At 38.8% G+C, this 17,112-nt stretch overlaps 1 protein-coding gene across 8 annotated transcripts in view; it reads left to right on the plus strand.

The window, feature by feature from the left end:
* The window catches only part of ARID1B (AT-rich interaction domain 1B), a 411,155-nt gene that overhangs the window by 140,731 nt on the left and 253,312 nt on the right, over positions 1-17,112 (plus strand). For all 8 annotated transcript variants that reach the window (XM_073219809.1, XM_073219814.1, XM_073219812.1 and 5 more), the window contains exon 4: positions 16,012-16,122. In XM_073219809.1, coding sequence (XP_073075910.1) covers positions 16,012-16,122 — 111 coding nt within the window. The remainder of the gene's footprint in view (positions 1-16,011; positions 16,123-17,112) is intronic.

Here is a 17,112-nt window from a genome sequence, read left to right on the forward strand (position 1 = left end):
GCACCCTAGCTTGCTTCCTCAAACTCCTTTACCCAGGATATAATATTTTTGTATAGTAGGGAAAACATCCTTTAATGCCTCAAATTTTTAATTTTTAATTTTGTTTCAAAGTTTCTACTTGCATTTCCATTTCATCATTTTTGGGTTACAAAGTATCAGTGCAGGTTTATTTCCTGGTTCACTGTCCCCTCCTAGCAAACTTTCATTGCCTTCATCTCCTCCTTGTACCTATAGACTCAGAATCTTTTTCCTTTTAACTCTCACTCCTTTTCCACTCAGATCCACTGTTGTGAGATGCTGAAATAGAGATCCTGTTTTTTCTTGTGGCACGCTTTTCTCCTGGATGTCCCATTGCTGCCTCCTAACAGATGCAGCTGTTAGGTGTCAAGGAGGGTGTTCCAAGAATCAAGTAACCTGAAGGGAGTCACCTAGTGTGGAAACCAGACTGTTTATGTGCTGCTGTATATAAACCAGACTGTCTGTCAATACCCTTCCCTTTGGCGGGGGGTCTTCTGCTGATTCAACTCTACTTCTAGGACTATGACAGCTGGCAGCCTTGCAGACCCCTTTCTCTATGTTCATGGCTTTAAATTACACTGTTTTTTTCATAGCCAGAAAAAAATCTTCCTTTCTTTAGAGAAGACTTGTAGGAGGTAACTCCATTCAAGCAAGTCCCAATTTGTTTAAAGAGGATATATCAGGATGAGTCTTTGTAAAAACCCTGGTATAAAATGGTGAGAGAATTTCCAACCTTGCCTTTTTTTGGTATAGTTCTTCTTATAGATGATAGAATTGTCTCAGTTCTTCAGAGAAATACTGGATATTGTGAACGCATACTTCTCAAGGCACAACTTAATCTTTTCAATAGTTTTTTAACCTCAGTTTATTGGAAAAATTTTCAGAAAACAGAATGGTTAGGAAAAGCAAAACATAAACCATTTATTGAACCATTTATTTGCTGGGGAATGTTTTATATGCTGGAAGTACATTGCTTAATGACATTGTACCTGCTGTGAAGGAGCCCCCAATCAAGTGGAAGGGATGGCGCGGGCAGGTCATGACAGAAAGTGGGAGAGGTGTGCATCCCAGCTCTGAGTGCATGTCGGGAAGAGTGTCTCAGGAGAGGGCTAGAAGAATGGGTTAAGCGTTTGCTGGTGAGAGAAGAAGAAAGGATCTTGAGTAGAAAGTTCTTTGTTAGTGAGAATAGAGGTAATGTCCAACCCTGAGTGATACTGAATGAGACTCTAAAATTAGTTAGTTAAGGTCATTTAGAAGGAATATATTTAGCTATCCTTGAAACTGGTGACATACAGCTTTTCCTCAGTGACTAAAAATGAAGTAAAAGGTTATTGTTCAGTACTTTTTTTAAAGAAAATAGTACCAGCGTGGCAGTTCACTTGCAAGAGTGGATCTCTCAGTCGTTGGACCAAGTGGAAGTCTTAAGTCTGCTTACATTTGAGTAAGAAGACACAAGTATTTATACATTTTCTAAAATAGTGTTTTATTTAGACATCTCTGCAGACAGCATTTTTCGAAAGGAGGTTCAATAAACTTGAAAGTGTGGCAAATGGGCATCATTTTGAAAAGAAGGTGATTGTATTGGAATATAAGGGTTAAATACTTTAGAATTAATAACTTTACCATTCACTAAAGTTCAGAGTTCAGAAGGTGCCTTAAGCATATTGGCAGCAATCCATTTGTGGCATAAACATTTCTTTATTATTATTATTATTTAGCTTTTCTAATCTATGTTCCTTATTATTTATATGACAGAATGTTAATATTTAAGCCTCTCCCTTATTTTGCAGTTTTTGAGAAAATTAAACAGAATGCTGGTGTTATTGTGTTAAATCACTGAAATGCTCGTATCATTTGTTCCATAAGTTTTTTTTAGAAGAACAAAGAATAACATTCATAGTTTGTTGCCATTAATTGCTTAGCATTTAGATATTAACACAGGAGTCTATTGATTAACTTAGTAATAAAAACTTTTGAAACGAAGGTTGATAAAAATTATTCTTTGTTTTAAAAGGAGATTACTAGTGAAGCCATGGGTTATGTTTGAATTTTGAATCTCCTTTTTTTTTCTTGTTTATTCTGTCCGCATTTGTCTTAGGCTTTGAACCATTGCTAGGGGGAATTTCCTTTCAAGTTTAAAGAGCTTGTGAGATTCCAAAGAGAAAACTTTTAAAATTCTTTCAGGTCTGAGCAAGGTCCATTTCTAGACTACTTTTTGATTGTTGACTTGGGTAACCACTTACCTGCTTCTAGGACTCGGGTTGGAGCCACTCCTGGGAGCTCAGGCGGTGCTATGGTCTGTGGGACCAGCCTTCATGGCACGCTCTTGGCTGCAGGGGCCAGACGTTAGGAGGTCAAGAGTGAGAAAGTGGTGACTATCCTCTGTCTGCAACTTTGGTCTCCCCTGGAAGACAGAGCAGTACATTCACAGTATGTAGATTCAGCACTAATTTTCAATATAGATATAATTTGCTGCCTTACTAACAGTTTTAGTTCATATGGCATGGTCAGTTTTATGTGTATATTTGTATGTGTGTTTTGGTTCTTGTTACTTGTGAAAGCTTCTTAAACAAGTAAATAGAAACAACTACTGAAGAATGAAGAAAATCATCTTGAGAATGTTAGAATGTCATTTGACACGAACATTCTGTTGTTTTAATTACTGGAGAAAGCATGGTGATCCTATAGTCGGCTGCAGCTATGTCTGCCTGGCCTTTTGCTTTTATTTTATAGAAGTGGAGAAAAAGCAAGAGAAAAATCCTCAAAGAGTTTAATGTGTTGAATTATAAATCAGAATCTAAGTGCATTATAATTTGTGGATTATAATTTGATAATGTTATTCATTTTCATGTTTAAAGTAATTTTTTTCTTTCAAATTCTAGAACCAAAGGAAAATAAAGCCAGGAAGTCAGAAATTTATATAGTAACAGCCATATTTTTAATACTCAGTTTGCTTTAGAAAGATGATGGAAGGTTCCTCTTGAGAAGAGCAACTGAGAGGCCACAGACAGGCCTGGAGTAATGGAAGTAGCTTGGTCCTGGGTCCAGGGATGCGCAGACACTGTCGGTTATCTGCTTATCGGAGTATCAGGCATGTTCAGAAATGTGTGGAAGATCAAATCAGCTGTCTGTGACTGTCTGCCAAGGCGACAGAAGAGGAAAATACTACATTGTTTAAGTTTTATTAACAGCTGAACTAAAACTCTTAAGACACATTAAGAGAAGGTTTAGTCTAAAAAACAGCTAAGCTCCACACCTTTCCCTGTATTTCTAACATAGCTAGAATAGGTGAGCTCTTCAAGTTCTGTTCTTCTCCCTGTTTTCCTTCCTTTTGTCCTCCATCACCATCACTGTCTTTAACAGAGATGCAGCTACGGAATTGAGCCATATGTCCTGACTCTTGGGTGCACTTGGAACTGGCTGCCCAGACTCAGCGGAAGGAGGAAGGCTCTCCCTGTGTAGACAAGAGTATTTCCTTTGGTACCCTTTCCGCCTCTCCTCTATGATACCCCTCTTCCAGTTGGTGTTGAGGGATGAAGGTGAGATAGAAGACAAAATGCAGTTAAAAGTATCATCAAGGCTCATGTTTGTTATTCATACAACCTTTCTCCTTGATAATTAATCCTGACACAAGGGAGTTTGGGGGATTTGTTTTCTCTGGATTGTTGTTTGCTACTTTCATCTGCCTTTGTCTTTGAATGCTCATTTCAGTTTGTGAAAGTATGACAAATAAAGTAAAACCTAACTTTTATATAATATTATGAGGTCTTCCTTCATCAATTTCTTTGCTTTTAAGAATTCTTAAGAGTAACAAGCTCTGTGTATAATGTATTCCAGAATAAGATTATCTGCAGATGTTTGAAACCTAGGGTTCCTTTTAGAATTGCCAGTGTGGAGAACAACCACCTTTTTTTTCCCTCTGGAAGGTAACCAGCTCAAGTTCACTGACTGATTTTTCTCGAAGTGCTAGGCTTTTGGGCAAAGGAATGAATTCATGTCTCTCTGCATCAGTCCTGGGAGGGGAAAGAAGGGTAGAGATCAGGAAGTAGGGTAAAGTGTTGGGGGGAGCAAGGTGAGGCCATTGGGTAAGTGTCCAGCTGTGGTTTTCTAAAAAGAAATAAAGGGGGACTAGTTTGCATCAAAATCACCTGTGCTGTTTGCTCAAATTCTCTTCAGAACTGTTCTCTTTGGGGAACCTGGCAAACTGCATTTAACTCTGCAAGCAATTCTTATGCATTTTAATGTTTGCGAGCCAGTGGAGTCTTAGAAGTACTAACCAATGCTTTCCAATCTTCTACTCTATCATGGCCAATGGATATTATCTTATTTATTATTGATGATCCTGAGAGGTCATACAGCAAGTTTTGCCTCAATGTGGTGGATGGTTGATGCCAACTCCACTTTAACCTAAAGGGTTTATTGTCTCCTTAATTACTGTTTATAGTAGAAATGCATTTTGATCCAGAGGTAAGTGATATTCAAGCTTTAAGGACACTGGTGTGTGCTTTAACATTTAGCCCATGGTTTTTTTAAACTTCCGTGTACATTAAGATTACCTGTAAGGGTTAAAACAGATTGTTGAGCCCTACTCCCAGAGTTTCTGATTCTGTAGTTTGGAGTACTGGCCCGGTAATTTTCATTTCTGACAAGTTCCAATGTGACACTGGTATCAGTGCTGACCAGGGACAATCCTTGGAGAACTACTCGGTAAACTCAGTAGTTAGAGTTGTTTGGTAGTAGTCCCTGGCCCATCACTCAGAAGGCATTCCCTTTCCCTCCTGGGAACGAAGGATTCTAAACTAAATGGTTAACGTCCTGCACAGCAGGAGACTCCAGGACCCTGCACCCCACTGCTGCACCAGTTGTCAAGTATTTGGAATATCATCCTTGCTTTAGAGCAGTGGTTTTCAACCTTCACTTCCCCTAGAAAAGCAGTATGATGATTATCAGAAATTCTTGGAATGTTTGGGGTGTTTATTTTAATGTAAAATGGCTAAAGAAATAAGTTTTACCTTAATAAATAAATTTCAATGTAATTGATGGTAATTCTCAAATTTCTAGAGTCTTCTTTCTCTTTTTTTTTTTTCTTAAGTAGAAATGTAATTGACTCTTTTAAGGTAAAACTTTTTCCTATAGTCATGACAACACTTAACTGGAATATATGTATTTTTAAAAGCTATAAGGGAACCTCTGAAAAATTCAGATTTTCCATTATTTTTTAGAGAAGGAATGTCTACTTCCATTGAAGATTAGTAAAATTGATACAAGTGGATGCTAACTTCTCATAAGTGTATTTTTCTTCTCATAGTCTGTACTCTGCAAATAAAATTGGAATGAGGAAAGAGAATTTCTTTTAAAAGTTAGACAAGTAAGACATGCTTATGGTAAAAAAAAAAATTCACCAGAATCCCTTTTGTTTCTTGCAGTTTGGAAGCATTGTTGTCCAGTGCAGAACAGTCAGGTCTGCTGTATCTGACTCTCTTTTATTGTCTTCTGTTATGTTTTTTTCTAGGCTTTTTTCTTTTTTTCCCTTCAGTTCTTTCAGCTTTAACTACAAAGGCATTTCACAGAGAAGTCAGACTTTGTAAAAGCGATTCCCCGTACCGCTTTAGGGATGAGCTGGCAGTCTGGGCTTGATGCAGGATCTCCCTGGCACCTTACTTCGCTCTCTGGCAAAAGCAAACTCTACCTGTTTGTACAGCTTATGGGTTTCATAAATTCTGTTTCAGCAGGTTGCTGAAAGGAAAGGAGCGACACACAGCAGCAATTCACCGGAGAGTTCCGCAATTCACCGGAGAGTTCCGCTTTATTAGGGAAAGGTGCTGGGTTATATAGGAAGGGGCATAGGGTGATTGTGGTGTTACTTCTACGGGGCTGGTGGCTGTTGGCTAGGTGCTGGGATTGGGAGGGGGGCGAGAGGTGATTGGGCTTCAGGTGGCGCCGGCGGGAACCAAGGACCCCGAAAAGAAGCCGGAAATTTGCCATCTTACTGGTGGGAACCCTTCAGTTGCTGTCATGCCACTTGTGTCCCTCATGTTATTGCTTTAATTAAAGTGTGTTTATAGTAATGCAAGGTCTCCTGTTTAGATAACTTTTTTAGACTAGGGTTGCTTAGTCAACATGAGCTTTTATTGCATATATAATTTAGATATTTACTGTATTTCAAAATTCTTTTGTAATTATATTTTTATTTCAGTTATTTAGATGAACATTAGAATGTGGGATATAGTTTTTTATAACTGATTTGGTTTTAAAATCTCTGTGAAATTATTATGTTCTTGATTCTGGTGAATCCCATTTGTATGTTCTTAGCCTTCAGCTTTTGTGGAGTCCTTGAGAATCTGGTGAAATCGAGGCAAGAGGTTCCGTGAAAAATATACGCATCACATGGAATTTAATTTCAGGGGAGTTTTCAGATCTTTCACATCAGGTTAAGAATTCAGGTACTAACTGTGAGCTGCAGTCCCAGGGGCCGGGTTTGTGTGCCTGGAGCAGGCAAGTCCCTGGGCTGGGGAGGAAGGGGTTTGGGAGTCAGAGTCAGCTCCAAGAGGGTGAGATGCCGGGGCCAGGGTGTTGCTTCATTTCAGAGCGGATCATAACTTTTCTGAGCTGCTACTGCACCCTCAGGAAGACACCCAGGGCCGTCCCTGACCTCAGCAGGATGGGCAGGGGATGGGCGGCCTCAGGTCTGCCTGCTTTACAATTGTAAAGGTCTGGTCGTGATACAGCAGAATTTCACACTATGGATACTAGGTAATGGCAGAATACCTAAAACCTCACATTGTAGCAATCTCTTAATTAGCGAACGTTAATGCATACTACACTGTCTTTAGTCAGTAATTTTCAAGCTTTGCAAGCAAACTTTAAAAGTTTAATGAAAATTTAGATTCCTGGGTCCCACTATTAGGTTGAGATTAATCAGTTATGAGGCAGAGTCCAGAAATTAGTCTTTGTCCAGTAGGAAGCATAGTGGGAAGGTAGTTAAATGCACAAACTCTGGAGAAAGAATATATTGATTCCTTTCTCAGCTTCTGCACCTCAGTTTCTTCATCCGCAAATTAATATTTATTTCATGGGGCTGATGTTGAGACAAAAAGTCTTTATTCAGTAAGTAAAGTACAGGAAGTAAAGTACCTAGAAGAGGTACCTGGCACCCAGTGAGCGCGTATCGTTAGCTGCTATCATCACCACCGTCTTCAGCATTGGGGCCACAAAGTGAAGTCCAGGGTTCAAAAAAGATTTTGGTTCTCTTTCTTAAAAGTGGTTTTAAATAATATAAATAACAATAGCTGACATTTATTGAACACTTAATGTCCCAGGCACAGTGCTATTTAAAGGTAGTCTTTCCTTAAATCATTAATAGAACTTTTAGAGGTAAATCCTTATATATTTTGGTTTAATGAATGAGGAAAGTAACTCTTTAGGTAATAAGTTATAGAGCTGGGCTCTTTTTTACTGTGTATGTGAATACATATGTATGTGTGTGTGTATAAAACAAACAGCATAACTGAACATTTACTGTGGCTCATTTAGCTTTGGAAGTTTATGAAAATAATTTAAACGATTAAAAATCTTAATTAGTCTTTAGCTCTTGAGTATGTTCATTTTGCTTTTTAATATTCTAGGAAATTTGATTTTAGGCAAACATATGGCTTTCCTTCTCACTCTGGGCCCCCAGTTTAGGAAGGGGTTTAGGAACAAGTTCTTGAAAAAGCTGAAAGAAAACAAAAAGCTTTTCTGAAGTCTTGAATGTCAGAGTGGTAGCCTCCAGGACCCTAGCTTGACTGGTGCAGAGGAGACATCTTCTCTTGGTGGTGATCCTCTGTTCTCCAGTCCTCTCAGCATTCAACTTTCTTGCAGAAATAGGGGCTTCTGTCGCCTTCTGTACGCTGGTAAGTCCTGCACCATTGCAACATTCTTGTTGCTGGCAGGCTACAACTGTAGTGAGAAATCTGTTATCAATATTAATAAGACTCATCAGTAAGAAAATATCATAAAGTAGCTTGTACAAGCCTGACTTTTTTCTAGAATGGTTTCTTAAAATCTGGAAATAATTGTTCCTGTGAATTAATAGAAAGTAAGCACTATTTTGAATCTAGCCATTGGACTTAATCAGTGAGCTTTGGTTGTGTGATTTTTAAAAATCTAATATAAAAGATCTGGTAGAAGAGTAAAGGAAGATGTAGGAAAAAGTATTGATATGGACTTAGAAGAATTAAAGTGATTTATCATTATCCTAAACAGATACTAATCACGATACATATAAAACATCCATTCAACCCTGTTCTTGGAGCCGTGTGAGCCTAAGACACATAAAGCACTGGAGTAAAGGAGGGCCTGGTATACCTGAGCCTTCCCAAGTTAGCTCAGGCCAGTATAGTTTCTTGAGTAGGAAACTAAAACTGGAAATTTTGTTCAGGGACGCATAGCTAATAAATAGTCTAGAAATTGGACTTTGACCTTGGGCTTGTTTGACTCAAAGGCTCACGGTCTTTGGAGAGATCTGTGGCTTGAAAAGGCTTCTTGGAGTCTGAAATAGGAAACTGGGCTTTTAAGAAGATAAAGTTCAGTGTTTCAGATTTAGGCAAGAAGGGGAGTGGATTGCAGGACAAGCTTGATCAAGAGATGAGATTGAGATAGAATCACTGAGTCAGTAACAAGAGGAGGTTTTACCTTGGGGATCTAGGGAAAAGTGAAACTGGCAAGGTTAATTTGGTTAAGATTATTGAGTGATTTTTTTTTTTTTTTTTAGAGACAGCTAAAGGTTAGGAATAAATAGTACAATAAACATGTTAAAGATAAAATTGGAGGATGGGGGATTAAGAAACTATGAAAGATTAAATGATCTGTGCTTAATGGGTTTTCTTGGGAGAGAGGCGGATTGAAATCAAGGGGGCCAATTAGGGAATTCTGGTAGTCTTTCAGGTGAACGTGAAGTCAGCACCATGGCCTCAGCCATCAGAATTTCTGAATCCATCTTTCATATTAGTAGCCCCATTTTTACTTAAATGGAAACTTTCAAACATAAACAGAAGTAGACAGGTACCCTTAGCACCGATCACTCAGCTTTCAGCAGATACAAGGCCACAGACTCCCTTCCCTCACTCTTGACCCCCACCCTCAATATAATTTTAAAGTAAATCCCAGATACTGTATCATTTAATCAGTGAATACTTCAGAGCACATCTCTAAAAGATAAAGAGCTTTTAAAAAGAAACATAAACATAATATAGTTATCATACTTAAAATAGTTTTTTTCATACTAATTACCCAGTGTTCATATTTCTGATAGTCTCATAAATAGAATACATGTTTTTATCTAATTTATGTTGTGGGGTAATTTGAATTGGCCCAAATAAAATCCAATCTTAAAATTGGTTGATAACTCATCATCTCTAGGATTTTCCTCTATCTCTGTCTCCCAATCTCTCTCTCCTTTTCTTTTATCTATTTCAACTTAATTTGTTGAAAGAACATGGTCGAATTTCTAGTAGAGATTCCCACAGTTCAGGATTTGCTTATTAACTCAACTATTGTTTAATGTGTCCCTCTGTCTTCTGTATTTCATTAAAATGGTTGTTATATATACAGGCTTTATCAACTCATTATCAATTTTATTCTTGGGGGGAGAATCTTTCATTGCTCATTTGTTCATTGGAAAGTATAGAATGTCTTGATTTTTCTTTTTTTTTTTATTGCATCAGTGATGCTCTTGCCATAGTCTTTCCTTTCTCTTAATTTTTTAAAAATAAGTTCTTTCACAGTCATCTTTTTTGCCTTCAGACTGCCAGTAACAAACAGCAAAATGTGTTTTGTAGCACATTGCTACCAGGCAATGTAGCTGTTAACATGATAAATATTCTTGGACATGAGCCCAAGTTTTGTTCAGTTTTATGTGTTTGTCCTCATACATTTATTTTTGTATTGCTGTGTCTCATTTGAAGTATATGTCTTCAGAAGCCATTCAGTCGATCATTCACCAGGCTCTTGTTGAGTACCTGACAGTGCTTGGCACTGGGAACCCAGGAGGAAGTAAGAGTCCAGTTCAGGGGATACACAAGCAAGTAGTTAAAATACAGCATTGTAAATTCTGAAGTTGGTGTTAAGTTAGTTGTTTCAGAAGATGGTGGAGTTAATTTCTAGCAGGATCTAGTGGACAGCCAGCTGCTTTGCAGACACAGAAGGAAGGATACCCATGGGCATCCACTCAGGACCAAGGTAGGCCTGTGGCCCCGTGGGAGCTGTGCACAGGCAAGTGAGTGAGGCTGAGGACACACAGTAGCCCTGGGGAGGCCAGGATGAAGCTGAAGGGGCACCTGTAGGATGGCTGATGAGCTCTTCTGTGCCAGACCCAAGACTGTAGATGTTATTCTGTGGGCACTAAGGAAGAGGCCTTTTCTAAGCAGTAGGATACCATGACCATTTGTATTTTAGCAAGTCTGCTCTGGTGGCATGGCAGGCAAGAGGCTATAGTGTAAAACCCATGGCAGCCAGGGGAAAGAGGAAGAGGATAGCTTGTCAGTGATGTGGGGTTTGTTGATACATCAGATATGTATGGCGGGGTTGGCGGTGGTAGTAGTGAAAGAGATAGCAGAAAGGTGTGCAACATGGCTCTGAAATCCCATATGGGTGGTAAGGCCCTTGACCGGGTGGGGACCAAAAGCAGGAGGATCAGGTTTGAGGAGGACAGTTAGGAAAGTCTTTTCTTGACCTGATGAGTGTAAGGGACTCCACCAGCAGTTAGAGATGTTCATAATGCACTTAGAATCTGTGGAACTTGAAGTAGGGATTTGGGAATCATCACCATCTAGGGGTCAGTGGGGAGTCCTTGGGGTAAAGATCTGAGGGACAGTGGATTCCAGGAGACAGGCGGAAAGAAAGGAGCGAGCAGAGGCGGCCTTAACTGCGCATGATCTGAGAAGGCAGGGTGGGGCTCTTTATATTGCTTTCTATCAGCCTGTGGACTTTAAATAACCATTTAATGACAATGAGTGGTAGGGAGGCTTGTATTTAAATTTATAGTTTTTCATTTTAGTATTTTATATTCATAATATTGTAATTGAATATTTTGAAAGTATCTCACATATAAAATATTTGAGATATGTAAGTTTTAATATCTTTAAAAAGTTAAAATTACATTGAATCCTCATTAAATAATAGTGCTTGAACCTTCCAGTTGTCTCTAACATACAGTCAGGGTACGAGTGAACATTTGCCTATCACATTGAGAGACTACCACATTGCTGGGACACCAGCTGTGTGAGTTACTTAAGGTTTTGTTTCCTCCAGGTAAATACAAGATGATGATGAGGGACTATCTCATGGGGCTATTGTAAAGATGGACTGTGCAGAGTACCTGCCACAAAGCCCTGCTTGCAAATGCCAGCTGTCCTTACCAGTCATATTTCCATGCAGGTATTCCTCAGGTGGCGAGGGGTAATCGTGCCATTCTTGAAGTGTATATTTTATAGATTTACATAACTTCCTTTTGGAAAGGATATTTAAATTTATCTACAAACTACCAGGGAGGGGTCAGTAGCATACTGAGTTTCTGGAGCAGAGTGATGGTTTCAGGTGGCCGCGGCAAGGCCGTGGGGCCCTCAGGCCTTTTCCCCGCAGAGGTGTCCCATTCTCCTCCTCTCCCACTGCGGTGTCTCACCTGCCAGGACAAGCTGTGTTCCCTGTTAGAAGTTGGAATTGGTGATAGGAGTTTCCAAAGCAGGGACAGAAAGGGAGCAAGAAATTTATTCCTTGCCTCGTTATTGCAGGATGTTAGGAGGCTAGTTGAACCCTCAGCACCTCCCTGGGTTATTGGAATAGCGGTAAACGTTCATCTTCATTCTTCTTCTAGTACATCTGTGCTTCAGGCAGTTGCTGGGAGATCCCTTCTCACACACAAGAGCCTCATCAGGAGCTACAGACCGGCAACCACAGCGGCCCCCTGCTGCCTTGTGTTTCAGATCTGAAGCTCCTGTGGGACTAACTATAAAGACAACCAGTTTTTACCAGTTTCTGTTTCTGGACTTACATTCCCCAACGCTTTTAGGACCATGGCCATTTGTTTGTCGAGGACTGAGATGCTCCTTCACCACTTCTCTTCGTCTATGTTCTTTTTTTTGGCTTACATTCCATACACTCTGAAATTCTTGTTTTCTCTTTGTCGCTATCTACCAATCTTCCCGCCTCCATCCCGCTCTGGATTTGCTGCTTTTTGTAATGTGGTTAGGCATATTGTGATGCTAATCTAAACATCTATTCCTTTTGTTAAAAGCACTTTTCCAGCCCTATCAGAAGTTCAAATGTATCTACCCTTGGGCACAAATACCACTTGTGGAGATTTCTGCTATATTTCCCATGAAGATATTTGCATAGAATGTTTGTTATAGTGCAATATGAAGCAGGGGAAGACTGGGAATAACCTTAATGTCCATCAGTAGGGGACTGGTTAAATAAGTCATTTACAAATAATGCAGTACTGTATATCTTAAAAAAAAGAATAAAGCAGATATAGAATGAGCTTTATAATATATTGTTAAGGGACCAAAATATAAGCTGTATACAGAAAATATTTCCCAATTGTGTTTAGAGGAAAAGGATTTAAATACACATTTATACTTAGGAACTCGGCATTAATTACTGAAATATAAATAAACTGTTGGCAATCATCTTTGTAGAGGAAATCCTGGGAAGGAGGCAATCTTTCTTTTCATTGTTTGTCTCTTTGTGTCTTTTGAATTCATAGTGTGGGAATACATTCCCTTTTTAATTTTTTTTCAGTATGCTTAACATTTTATTCTATGTTTTCTTCAAAGCTGAGTCTTGCCATTGTATACTTATTCCATTTCATTTTATAAAAGAGAACAAAAACACTCCTGCTCTCAGCCTTTATGCTAGAGCCCTGTGGCAGTTTGATCTTGTCCTTCCTTACAGTGTAAGTGGGACACTGGCGTGTCCTTCTCGGTCACGCCTCACACTGTGAGATGTTAAATCACCAGCGAAGGGAGTGGTCCATCCTAGGCATTCAGGAAATGTCTCTGACACTTGTTAAAAGAAGCACCTAAGTGAAAACTTCTGAAGCAAATGTGTACACGCGTCCTGCCCCCCAAGCTTTCTTCACACTTTTGATGTTCTGTGAGTCAGTCTCCCTTACATGTTTGACTCATAAAGAAGGTTAAAACCAGAATCCATCAGTGGTTAAAAGTTTGCAGGTGAGATGAAGAAGAATCATACTGATAAGGGCCTCTGAAAGGGGAACCCACATTCCTGTCCCGTGATTCTTTTGCATTGCAGTGTTAGCACAGTACGTCATTCTTTTAAACAGTCATGGCTTTGTATGTGTTGAATGCAGTAATGTGTGTGTGACCTAGTATACGCACTAGTGTGCGCTGGTTTAAACATGTAAGTAATCTAAGATGGCAGTGACATTTTAAAAATGTAAGGCTGTGCTTAGTTGTCATAGCTTATTATCAAATGTGATTCTGAACCTACTCTTTATTTTCTGATACTGATATTGTCCTTTTATTGTCTATTGAATTACTTATTCCTACTTGCTCTTTAGATGAAAATAAATAGGAGAAAGTAAATATAGCTCTGAAGGGGAAAAAGCTCAGGTTTGTTATGGGATATAACTTTTATTTCTTTATTAAAGCTGCCAAACAGAGACTTTATATCTGGATGTTCTTTCTGTTAAATTAATCCTTGTGCTTAAACATAAATTGAGGTAAAACAGGCTCCATTTTCAGCAGTTCTTCCTAACTTTTGTTTTGGTTTTATTTCCAACTGTATTTAATAATTAATTGAAAGCCTCTTGTGGTTAGGAATAGTGTTTGAGACTCTGGTGGAATCAATTACTTTGAACTTTAAAAGCCTTAAAAGTGCAATGTAAAGCCATAGTAAAATTTTCTGATAGCTTTCATAGTCTGTTAGTTGGGTGTTGCTTATTTTAGAGCAGACAATATCTAAATTGAAATGTGTATTCATTATAATTGTAATGGGTTTTTCCAACTCTTAAAAATCAATATTTAGCTACAAAGAGAAAAAGAAATGTAAAAGGCTAATAAGCATAGGACATGTGAACCTGTTCCATGTTTCTTCACTGAATTTTACCAAAAACAGTGTCTGAGCACTGCGGGGGAAGTCTGTGTGTTCACCCTTGTGTGTCTGAGCAACAGGCAGGGATCCGCTCATTTGTTCGCCTATTGTGAGGCTGCCTGGCATCTTCGTGGGTTTTTTTTGTAACAGGGTGAAGGCCCCTGAATGGAAGCCTTGTGCCCTACTTGATTGGAAAGCTTCGTTGTTGATCTAAAGGAACCCGCAGGGCACCCAGCGGGGAGTCCATGTGACAAGTCAAAGTTGGGATCTGGAAGAAATGTGGTGCTGGGGAAGGGGGGCGGAGAGAGTGGCTTTCAGCCTTGGTTTTTGTCCCCCACTGCCTAATTGTTAATTCTCCGCTGGCAGCCAGATTGAAGAGGTGCCCTTTTAAGTATTTTTCAATTTTGTGTGCTCACTGAGACCTCACCTAACTGTCAGCAGATTAAAACCTGGACAACTGGTATTGGATTCTCTTACAAAAGCATTGTACTGACTGGGCATTATGCATTCCTGTTGGAGGTTAGATACCTTGATTTGTGTGTGTTCTGAGAGAGAGTGTGTGTGTGTGTGTGTGTAGATTTATTTAAAGGGAAGGAGGGCTGCTTGGGAAATGTTGAGTTTTGGGCATGCTCTTTACTTCCCAGCCTCTTTAAAGGCAGGTTGCACCAGCACGTGGCCGGTTAAACCTAGTTTGTACAGCTTGTGCGCTTTGTAGCAGCAGCTATTGGTCCGAAGTTTCTTGGCCCAAGAAGTCAGGTAATTTTAAGCATATACTGTGTGTGAGAAAGGCGTGGGGCAGCTGAAGCTTCTTATAGAGTTTAAACCAATAAACATTAATTTTTTAAGTAATAGTTTGAGGATTTAACAGGAGAAGTAGAACTTGTATATAATGTTTCTTCAATTCTAACACATATTTAAACTGACAGGGAAAGGGAGTGAATTTTAAGTGATGTTTTCCATTCTTTTTTTCTCTCTACTCAGAAACTGGTTCTTCAGCTTTCAATGCCAATTAAGACATGCTATAATAAGTATTTTACATTCTGTCCTGCTGTTTGGCTTTGGGTGTAAATGGTGGCAGAATGTTTAGTAGCTGAGCATACATAGTTAAACAGCTCGCAATCTGGTATATAGTAAGTTTGGTGTGGTGTGCTGTTTGGTTTATATAATATTGTTTCAGCATAATACTGAAACCATGCAGACGGCCTCCTGGAACTGTTCCACAGGATGCCAGAAAGGCCATGTTAACGATAAGTTTCTCATACCTCAGCAGGTTTTTTGGGTGTGTTTTGTTCCCCACTGCTGTTTTATTCTTTATTGTGGTTCTCCGGAAACTATGCCACAAGAACATATGGAATTCTATACATAAATGTTTATTGGTTTTGTAGAAACCCCAGGATACTGTGAGCTTAGCAACAATGTCGTTTTGTGGGTTATGGAGAGGACATATTAAAAATCAGTTGATAATAAAGTTTTCATTAGGTATTTTTCACACTTTCAAGGTAATAGTAAAGGCAGTTCAACCAAAATCAGAATTAAATAATAACATGAGGTTTGATTTGCTCTAGTTTAAGAGTTTGGATATAGCTGACCTCCTTCCCAAAGTTTTACTGACTGCCACCTGCCTGCAAAACATAAATACGGTCTTTCGTTTGTATGGTCTCATAATAATGTGAGTTGTTAATTATACATACTTTTGCTCTTGATGATTCACTGCTTTTTGTGTCTTTTGGTTTTGCTTTTGATAAAAGTGTTAAAGAAATAATAGCTATAACTCATGTGTATGTCTGCTTAAATGTCATATTACTTGAGGGTTTCTAATAAGTCTTTGCTTCATTTTGGTTACCAAAGAAACTTATAACTCATCGAGATATTTATAAGTGCTTTGTTTTTGTATTTGTGTAGGACATGTCTCAGGAAGGCTATGGAACTAGATCTCAACCTCCTTTGGCCCCTGGAAAACCTAACCACGAAGACTTGAACTTAATACAACAAGAAAGACCATCAAGTTTACCAGTAAGGCATTAATGTGCTGATTTGGAAATGTACTGAGTTATAGATTTTTTTTAGAACTGTTGTTTTTGTTTGGTCTACTTTATATTAAGATTTGGGGGAGAATTTTCTAGATTTCAGATATATTTGTAATTTGTTAATTTTGGGGGCTTCATTCTTAAGCAGCTGTGTAGCCCTGGATAAGATCTGTTTCATTTGTAGGTATCTCCTGGTCCAGAGATTTGTAGGTATCTCTTGAGTCCATTTGGAAGGTTTTATTTGGTTGGTGGGTTTTGTGGCAGACAGATGTTTCTGTCACTCAGTCATGCTTTGCTTAGCCTGTTGCATTCTGGCGGTGATAACAAGGTAGAGGTGTCTGGGTAAGAGTTAAACAGAAAGAATTTCCTACTTGGCAAAGGGTATAAATTATGAATGGGATAAAGCATCATCTGGTGGTTGGCTTTCTTTTGGGGCTCTATGCAATAAGAAATCACCCAGTCTTTTTCACCCAAAAGAAAGTATTTTAGGTTAAAATTGGAAAAAGTAACTTATCAGTATTTCCACCAGCAAATAGCATATGGTGATTTGGGGTATGTACTAATCAGAATAGTTCCTATGTTACAGGGTATCATGTTGATGCCCACAAATAGTTCATCTGTGCTTCATTTGCTTTATTTTAATGGTGACGTAAATTAGGTTTTCCTTTTAAATGAATAGAATACATCTGTGCAGACAAGTTTTTATATTATTTTCTTGTTAAAATGTTCTGATTTGAAGAATTATTTTATTGCTTAATCCCTATTGAGAAGTTTTACTTAAGACTAGCCATGATTGTACTTTGAATTTCAAATATGTTTACATTAAGTAAGATTCATTGTATTCTAAACATTTGAGAACTGGCATTTGCAATGAATGTCACACATGGCCTTTGGCCTGCATCCTGTGCCCATTGTATGTTACGTATAGCCTTAAAGAAGGTAAGTGATGCCAACAGAATGTCTGGTATCTTTGAAT

The sequence above is a fragment of the Manis javanica genome, chromosome 13 (genome assembly GCF_040802235.1).
Source record: "Manis javanica isolate MJ-LG chromosome 13, MJ_LKY, whole genome shotgun sequence".
Classification (NCBI taxonomy): Eukaryota; Metazoa; Chordata; class Mammalia; order Pholidota; family Manidae; genus Manis; species Manis javanica.